General features: G+C 42.4%; 1 protein-coding gene across 3 annotated transcripts; it reads right to left on the bottom strand.

The window, feature by feature from the left end:
* Nucleotides 1–604: 604 nt before the first annotated feature.
* On the bottom strand, nt 605–9,103 carry ttc29 (tetratricopeptide repeat domain 29). 3 transcript variants are annotated; one of them, XM_033609490.2, is made up of 12 exons: nt 9,013–9,103; nt 5,859–5,968; nt 5,711–5,782; nt 5,360–5,419; nt 4,923–5,086; nt 4,243–4,419; nt 3,920–4,132; nt 3,350–3,435; nt 3,062–3,153; nt 2,507–2,630; nt 1,861–1,950; nt 605–1,617 (listed from the first exon to the last, which is right to left on the bottom strand). In XM_033609490.2, exons 2-12 carry the CDS (start codon nt 5,948–5,950, stop codon nt 1,468–1,470), a joined length of 1,320 nt encoding a protein of 439 aa, XP_033465381.1. In that variant the 5' UTR covers nt 5,951–5,968; nt 9,013–9,103; the 3' UTR covers nt 605–1,467. The 3 variants fall into 3 exon arrangements, with proteins under 3 accessions (XP_033465381.1, XP_078020039.1, XP_033465382.1); XM_078163913.1 differs by having other exon boundaries at nt 8,930–9,035; XM_033609491.2 differs by having other exon boundaries at nt 5,711–5,779; nt 5,859–9,039.
* Between the last annotated feature and the right edge of the window lie 594 nt (nt 9,104–9,697).

Below are 9,697 nucleotides of genomic sequence, written 5' to 3'. Positions count from 1 at the left end.
ATGTTACATTTAAACCTTTTGACATGAAGACAAATCAAAGACAGTTTTAACAAAATAAAGTTTTACAACAGTAAAAATCAAGGTTTATAAAATAAAGTCTACATCATAAGAAATTGTTTTTAGCTTATATTTGGTTGTTTAAAAAAAGAACGAGTTCATAAATATTTTAACCTATGATATGATAAATTAGTAAGATGGACAGATTTTCATACAAATTGTTAAATGAATCATTAAATGAATATGGAGTATAAAGGAATAATAAACAATCACTTAATGGTCACAGTGATTTAAACTGAAGATGTAAAAGTAAGTCAGTTTTAAGAAAAATAATAAAGCATGCAAAAGTTTCTAAATACACAAACAATCTAAATAACATTCTTCATTATTAAAAAAAAGGAAAATAACTTGCAAATAATTTTGGCTTATTATTCTAATTATTCTGACATAATTTATCACATTAATAATCAACAGTGTTTGACGGTACAGTAAAATAAATAAAAGCTTCTATTTTTTATGATCTAAGTAGGAAACACATTTTTTTTCAATTATTTTAAGAAGTTACATCATCATTTGCAAAATGCAGCCAATGAGATCACAGATTGTATTTCACTCCAAAACATTTTTATTCTGCACAACAGCAAATAATCACGGAGAATAAGCAATATATAAAAACGAGTCGAGGACATTCAGACCTTCATGCTCCTCCTCTTCGTCGTTTCCTCTGCTCGGCTCAACAGACACAAACATATGAAGAGCTGGCGGACAGACAGGGCTGACTCAGCGAGCTCTGATGATGCGTCTCTGCCTGTTTATTAACTCATTATCTTACAAGCCGCAGCTGCGATCTGAAGCCAGACGCCAGCTGATCAGGAAATCTGTTATTTGCACTGTTGCATAATGTTTGTTGCTTTCAGCTGTGGTGACTGTGGTGACTGTGCTGCGTTCACGAGCCCGGGAGAACGTCGTTAAGTGTTGCCCCTGGCACACACTGGACAGCTCATCAACAGACAGCCACGCAAAGTTATTTCTTAAATCTGTACTTCCTCCACCTCTGCTCATCATGTGTGAACAGCCCGATTAAAGCTGTTTTCTAAACGTAAGAGCCGATCTCAGGCGCTATGACTCAACAGGAAGTATCTTCATGACCTTTGTCTTTATGATGTCGAAACTGTGGGTTGTTTAAGCTCGGGATATTTCTCAATCTGCTTTGATCAATTACACGAGAGCTAGGGTCCAGGATGAAGGATGCAGACGTTATCCTTTAATGTGAGTGACTGTAGCATAAAAGCTCCTCTTAAAACGGAGGTAAGTTAACACACCTGTCATGTTTTTATCATGTTAATAATTTGACTGGCACGGGGATAAGATGATGTCATGTTACAAATTTACAGTGTTTATTTCCTGTAACGTGCTGTGATTTGGAGGTGTGTCTCCCAGCAGTCCCAACAGCAGTATTCACCTGGTTCTTCATGAAGCGCCAACACCAGGCCGTAGCAGTACTGAGTCCCCCGGCTCCTTCCACGCCAGCAGTCGTTGCAGGGCGTCGGTCGAGGTCGACTGCACGTCAGCGCTGTATTTCCCGATAAGGCAGCGGGCGCGAGCACTGCCCACCAACACCTGACAGGAAACACAGTGATGCTTGTTAGGTAACAGATGTTGGATAAACCACCTTCTCCTGGTGAGCCATGACTGTGAGCGCAGCACCAGGACTAAACCCTAGGGTCTAGGTACTATGTCTTAAGGGTTACTGTTGATTTCAAAGCTAAATCCATCACTCCAAATCTGAATCATCCCCTCCTGAAGGACTTTCCTCTCCTCTAATGGGACAGTGAAGGCATGACAGTGTAAGGGGAACTGTACCTGTGCTTTCTGCAGCAGAGCCACATCTCCCAGGTTACAGGCCACGTCATAACCCTGCAGGAAGTACTCACGAGCTCTCTCATACTGACGCTGCAGAGAGAGATGCAGAGCTTGGTGAGAACACCCGACACATGTTGTATTTCAGGTGATTCTGTAGTTCTGTCTCTACATTTAATAATAGACTATAGTTAGGGCTGGCTCAGGCTTGCCCTGTACCAGCCCCTAGTTAGGCTGACTTAGGCCGAGTCTGCCGGGGGACCCCCTATAATACACCGGGCACCTTCTCTCTCTCTCTCTCTCTCTCTCTCTCTCTCTCTCTCTCTCTCTCTCTCTCCAACTCAGCCGTACTGCATGTCACTAACTCTGCTTCTTCTCCGGAGCCTTTGTGCTCCACTGTCTCTCAGGTTAACTCGTATCGCAGCGGTGCCTGGATAGTGTGACGTGTGTGGTTGTGCTGCTGCCGTGGTCCTGCCAGATGCCTCCTGCTGCTGCTGTTATCATTAGTCATACTTCTACTGTTATTATACACAGCAATAGTCAGTTATGATGTACATGAAATTAGAGGTGACACATTAATTTGCAACTACTGACTGATTGTCAGTGAAGGGACAGATTGTGTGTGTGTGTGTGTGTGTGTGTGTCATACCATTGTACAGTAGATACTGCCCAGACACAGGTAGGCATTCACCAGGTTGTGTTGCAGCCCTTCACTACGGGAGATGTCAGCAAACTTCTCCAGACACTGGAGTGTGTCATGTGTGTTTCCCTCGCTGACGCGCGCGCACACACACACATACACACACACACACACACACACACACACACAAAGAAGAACCACTGTAAATGGGAGTCTACACGTACACCTTGTTCTATCATGTGTGTGAAAAACCAAACTCGTTTTAGGAAACGGCTAAATTTACACTAACTTTTTAACAAACACACCCGATAGTTACACCGTCTATTTTGAGCGTAACATAATCAGGAAGATTCAAACGTTATCTCGGCGTGCATCATGTACACATGAAGTAAACATGTACAAACATGTGCAGTGACTGTGGCGAGGAGACGCCTACAGATTCACTGATGTGGAAACGTATGCAGACACACACGTAAATGACCATGAAAATAAAGGACACCACAGTGATGCATAAAACCTGAGGGCATATACTTTGTGTGTGTGTGTGTGTGTGTGTGTGTGTACCTCTGTATAGACTTGGCCATAGCCTTGTAGGCCTTTCCCAGCCCGTCTGCATCCTGCAGTGTGCCGCAAATCTGCATGCAAGTGTTGAAGAACTGGACACACAGAGTTTGTGTTTATATAAAGGATGAGTCTGGTGATGTTCTTCATTCTTAATACTGTCAGTGAAAGCCATGAAAAGACACAACAACACACCAGTAAAACCACAGAGTCTGCAAGTGTGGCCTTGGTCTTTTCATGGGATTTGATGACATTCAAACTTGTGAGGCAGAGCTGTAGACACACACATACCTGTTTGGCTGTGGTATGGTCTCCTGCGCTCTGATAGGTCAGTCCGAGTCGATAAGACGCCTCCCCTTCAATCTGTTTGTCGTCAGCTGAAACCCACATCAACACAGCTTTTATCGTCTACTGTATTGCAAACATCTAGTTATGTCCCTGCAGGCCACCGTACATTTCATCCACTCTAACAAAGACTCTAATCGGAGCAGTAATGAGCTTCACTCTGACCTGCACTCACACGCAGGTATACGTATATGTTGTCGCTGCCCACTGCTGCTTCTGCCTTTGCTTTAAACATCGCCTTCATTTATTTGTTTTCCGTAACCGCTCCTGTTGGGGGTCTCTGGGGGGTGGGTGGGGGGGGGGGGGGTGGGGGGTGGAGCCTGTCCCAGCTGACACATAGAGACAGACAACCATTCACACTCACATTCACACCTACGGACAATTTAGAGTCACCAATTAACCTGCATGTCTTTGGACTGTGGGAGGAAGCTGGAGCACCTGGAGGAAACCCACCACCTATGTATCTGTGCGCTCACTGGTCGGCCTCTTCCACACATACAGTGTGTGTGTACCTACACTCTTTAGCCATGCTGTAGCCCTTGTGGAGCAGCTTCAGTGCCTCCCTGTGGTCTGCGGCCTCCAGCGGAGCGTCAGCCAGTCGGCTGTAGATCCTCCACAGAATTTTGCGGGCCCGGAGCCTCAGGGGGAGACCGGCTGAGTCCAGCCAGCCGGCGCCGTCTGCCTGCTGCATACACAGCTCCGCCTGCTGCTTCGCCTGCTCCAGCTCATCTGCAGCACATCAGACCCGTCTGAATTAGCTTGTTGCAGAGAGTTGTGGAACCTTTACAAGAAGAACCCATCTTTATGTGTGTGTGTGTGTGTGTGTGGGCGCTGGTCACCTAGTTGCAGGTAGAGCTCCGCCATGCACGCCTGCGCCTCTGTGGCCGGTCTGGAGTGGCCTCCTCGCTCTAGGTCTGTGCAGCTGTGGTAGAAGTGCAAACTGAGCCAGAGATCCTCCGGAGCAGAGAAGTACCGACCTAGAAACAGACGCTGCTCACACACCACCGTCCAGGAACCTGCACACACACACACACACACACACACACACTTATCTTACTGACATACACACCAGTTAATCTGACCGCTGCATGTATCCAGATATTTTTGTAAACAGACGTTTTCCTCTGCGTTTTGACCTCTCGTTGAGGTCACTAACAGATATTTTTAAAAGCGCCCTCTGAGGTGAAGATTTATGAAAACTCCGGTTACTGTTTGTCTGTGTGGACGTGTTTGGAAAATGATGATGTCATCTTCTTAAATCGTGCATGCCTATTGTTGCTTTGTGTACTGAGCAAAGACTGGAAACAACAACAACGGTTAAAATAAGTAAATAAATAAATATAGTGATAAAATTAATTTTGAACATAAATAAAAAATAAATGAAAAAAAACAAGAAACAAAAATCTCAACTTTGACAATTGACAAAAAATGTTTTTCAATGGAATGCCATCAATGTTCAATAAATAAATAAAGCTATTGAATATATCTTGAAAGTGTGTGTGTGTGTGTGTGTGTGTACCGATGTTTTCAGCTTGCTCCGCCTGGCTCAGGTGCAGTCTCATGGTCTCCAGTTTGTCCTGCTGATCCTCCAGCGGAGTCTGAAGCCCGAGATCTGACCCTGGTTCAGCTGCCGCCCTGCGATCCTGATTAGAGCGCAGCAGAGAGAAGAGCTCCGAGAACGTCCTGAGAGAGTGAAAGACCGTGGGTTCACGGGACGATAACAAACAACTGCTGAGCGTGGACACTTCCTGTGTCTGTCCTTTCAAAGTAAAGTCACACAGAGTCCAGTCATATAGGTTTGGATTTATTCTGATAAGACGCAGCTCCTGATAGAGTTTCACATTTTTATTTAATTTTTTTCTGTGACTAAGTGACCAATGAAGTCTTGCTGAGTAATGACGTTTCTGGTTGAGATCACCTGTCAGTGGTTTGATGTTGTGGCTGACTGATACATACCTGTGATAGCCTTGCTGAAGCAGCTCCACACAGATGTTCTGCTTTGGACTGTTTTTGAACCTGCAGAGAGTTGAAACAGCGAAGAGGTGTCGACATTAACAGGAGAGCGAAAGGAGGATGAAGATGTCAGGATGAAAAGCAGGTTGCCAACATGCACACTAAAACCCAGAGGGTTCAGTATGGCATTAATGGACATTGCTGTCTGATATCTAATATGGCCGGAGGAAAAAAACAACCTATAGTGTATGAGAGCGTCCCTGCGGTCTCAAAAGGGAGTAATGAAAATAAACAACAAATTATTGGAGGAATAAATCTGAATGTGGAGTGGCAAAATCCACCTGGTGAACTCACAGTGATATTTCAGCCTTGGAGGGAATCTGAGCTGATTTCTGTGACAGCGAGTCCCTCTCCTGCTGCACCCTGCTGGAAAAAAAAAGTAGAATCATCTTCAATTTCCTGATCACGACATTATTTTCTACCCAGCAGCTGTACTCCTCACCTGTGCTGAGTGCTGTTCCTCTCTTTGTTGCTGTTAGTGGTAATATCCGGTAGAAAAGCTCGGGCTTGCCGCACTGTCACCGCTGCATTCATCTTCACCTGTCAGTCACACTCAAGTAGAGAAACAAACACTCAACACCCATCACCTGGAGTCTGAGTCAACTTGACATGTTAGCTGATAATAATGTCCTTTTTCTCGACCCTGAAATAAACGTCACTTCACTGTGACACTGTAAAATGAGCAGCTCTGGCGGTCTACATGCTTCATTGTTCAAATATCATATCATTCATTACTGGGTGCTAATACTTGCTGGTGAATCTTTTGCTGCAGCCGGAGGATTAAAGTTTCCTGTTAAAATTTAAATTAAAGCAAACCTCTACAGTTGCTGACTCCATCAGTTGACGAAGACCGTCTGATGCGGCTCAAGTGCTGAACACTTTTGAGGCACTTGTACTTTACTTGTGTATTTCCATTTTCTGCTACCTCATACTGCTGCTCCACTACATTTATCTGATAAGTTACTTTGGAGATTCAGATTAAAAACACAAAACAAAATTAACTAATTAATTATGATGTATTAGCATGGGCAAAAAAAAACCACTTTAATCAATTTTACTGAATTAACAAGCTACCTGTCAGTATGTTAGTAACTAAAATGAGCTCCACCTTTAAAAGCTGCAACAATAAAGTGATGAACACATTAACAATCGTAATCCAATAATATAAGTAACATGACTATATATTCTTTTGGCAGCCTACTCTGGAGACATTTTGATGCTTATATGCATTCTTACTTAGGGACTGTTCGTTTTAATTTTGGTTTAGTGGAGGGGTATGCAAATTTAAATGGCTGTATTTTGGGCGGCACGGTGGTACAGTGGTTAGCATTGTCACCTCATAACAAGAGGGTTACTGGTTTCAACCCCGGGATGGGGGAGCCCTTCTGTGTGGAGTTTGCATGTTCTCCCTGTGTCAGCATTGGTTTCCTCCAGGTGCTCCAGCTGCCTCCCACAGTCCAAAGACATGCGGGTTAACTGGTGACTCTAAATTGACCGTAGGTGTGGAATGATGTGGTTACAAAAAAATGAATTGAAAAATGAAAAAATGAAGACATTTTTTATATTTTATTTAATTTTTATAGCACTAATTTTTTGGTTGGTTTTCTTTAAAAATCCCCTAATTTAACCTTTTAGCCAGAAACTGTAAAATCACAAATTATCGACGTTCAAATTTCTGTCGGTTCTTGGACACATCACGTGCAACAAAACGTTTCCTGAGTTTAACATCAAAATCATTTTATTCAACATCTCATTTAAAATTTGGCCCAAAATAAAGCGTTCCCACAAACTAACAAACATGTATGACAAGAATTAAAAACTTACTATATAATGACAAAAACTCTGTGTGTCTGTTCCATGTTTTTCTCCTCACTGACTTGGTCAGTCCATGTGAAATTTGGCACAGTGGCAGAGGGTCATGGGAGGATGCCAATGAAGCAATATTACATCAGTTGGCCAAAGGGGGGCGCTATAGCAACCGATTGAAATGTCAAACTTTGAATGGGCATATCTCATGCCCCATATGTCGTAGAGACATGAAACTTTGCACAGAGATGCCTCTCCTCATGAGGAACACATTTGCCTCAAAAACCCATAACTTCCGCTTATATAGATTTTCCGCCATTTTGAATTTTTTGAAAAACACTTCAAATGGATCTCTTCCTAGGAAGTTTGAGCGATCTGCATGAAACTGGGTGAACGTAATCTAGGGACCAATATCTAAAGTTCCCTCTTGGCAAAAGTTGGAAAACTTACTAAAACTGAGCTTCTATAAGGCAATGAATATTGCGGAGGGCGTGGCTCTTCACATAAAGGTGTATAACATCTCAAGGGTTTCACCCATCACCACGCAACTTTGTAGGCATATGACCACACATAATCTGAGGGGACCCCTCCATTATTGACCCCATCAAACAAAATGGGGGCGCTAGAGAGCTCATTTCTTATCTAGGCCTAACCGCCATATGGATTTTTACTAAACTTGGTAGATATGTAGAACAGGACGCCTCAAGGTGACTGGAGAAATTTAACTCTAATTGGCAACTGGATGGCGCTATAACAACAGAAAAATGCTTAAAAATGCGACCGATCGCTGTGGCTCCCCCTGTGGATTAATGTTTTGGAGTTTTTTCTAATATTTGCTGCACCTTTCCCATGTGAACTACCAGTGCGCCCCACTTTTAAGTCAATACAACATATAAACATTTTAGCTATCTGCCTTTCAACGTGCTACCTCAACTACTAATGTACAGTTTTAGCCCACTAACTACCCCACTATTGGCAATGGTACTGCTGTACTTTCAATAAAGCAATTGTACTATCAAATTCACAAAAACTCTGTCTGAATACATTGCTCTTCTTAATGGGTTCAGTTGACTATTTAATCTGCAATTTCCGATGACCTGTATTCCAAACACACACCATGTGAAACTGTACATGGGCAACTGTGCACTCTGTGGGTATGGACTAGTTTCATCTTTAACTTTTAATTTTCAAACATCAAAGGGTACAAAGAAAGAAACAAACAAAGTCACACCCAAACCACCCCTCTGACAAATACAGAACAGTCCCTAAAGTAAAGTTTTGAATGCAGGAGTTTTACTTAACAGAGTAACAGAGTATTCATATTCAAGTAAAATATATGTACTTCTTTGAACCAGGCTTTATTTAAACACCATTTCTCCTTCCCCACAGTGCTGTCATCACAGCTAGCTACAGAGCTTATTATCCTTGAGTTGATATTGTTTTGGAAAGCTCTGAATTTAATATTAATTCATCAAATTGGGGATAACAACCTCTACTATCTTACTCTTATTTGTAATTTCACATGGCCCGCAAAATACTGGATTTAAAAGAAACCGTTTAACCTAAAACAAAGTTAGCTAACGTTAGCCTGGCTAAAGTTTAGCTAACTGTTAAACTAACATTACAGTTGCTGTAACTGACGAACCGTCATTTCCGTCTGAAACTAAGTTTTCAAACCGTATTTTACTTAAATAAACTTGTACTTACACAGCAGAGCTTCTGTAGCGACACTGCGCTCTGAATAAAAAGGTAAAACACGCAGATAAAAGCAGAAATATTGACTCACTCACAGACACAGACACAGATTTGCTCTCAGAGACTTCACCGCTGCTGCCAGAGTAACCTCATCACCATGGCAACAGGGACAGGCCGCGTTCCAACACTCACAACCCCGCTGACTCCTCCCTGCTGCCTGGTTCCATTCAGAAATAATGAAACACTATTTCACACCAGTAAAACCTTATTAATTTGTGCTTTTTAAATTGAGCTGCGGGAGAGGAAGTGTTTAGATCTTTTATTTACAGTAGAATACGACTACCTCCTGTAATACTCTATCCGTTATGATAATAATAATAATAATAATAATAATAATAATAATAATATGTATCCTCGTGTCTGTGACCTAATTTTTTCGGTCAAATTCCCTTAAGGTGTTCTTGAGGTATCACGGTCACTAGATTCAGATGGACAACCTGTTAAAATGTTTGCTTTGTGGTTAATACATTAATTATAACTTGTTTAAGTTTTCTCTGTCTGCTTTGTAACATCTGTTTTGAAAAGTGCTGTTAACTAAAGTTTTCTTGCTTCACAGTTCATCGGTCATGTTGCTGCTTTTACCTTCGTCCAGACATGGGTCGTCCAATGGTAGTCACTTATTTTCCTTCGCATGGCGCCCTGTGTAACTGGGGCAAGAAGAGGTAACAGAAACAAATGATAAAAATCAGCCATACATACATGTGAATATGGTGAAGGCCT

The sequence above is a fragment of the Epinephelus lanceolatus genome, chromosome 22, assembly GCF_041903045.1.
Source record: "Epinephelus lanceolatus isolate andai-2023 chromosome 22, ASM4190304v1, whole genome shotgun sequence".
NCBI lineage: Eukaryota > Metazoa > Chordata > Actinopteri > Perciformes > Serranidae > Epinephelus > Epinephelus lanceolatus.
Note: the sequence above shows the minus strand (reverse complement) of the source record. Positions and strands in the feature narration are given on the sequence as shown.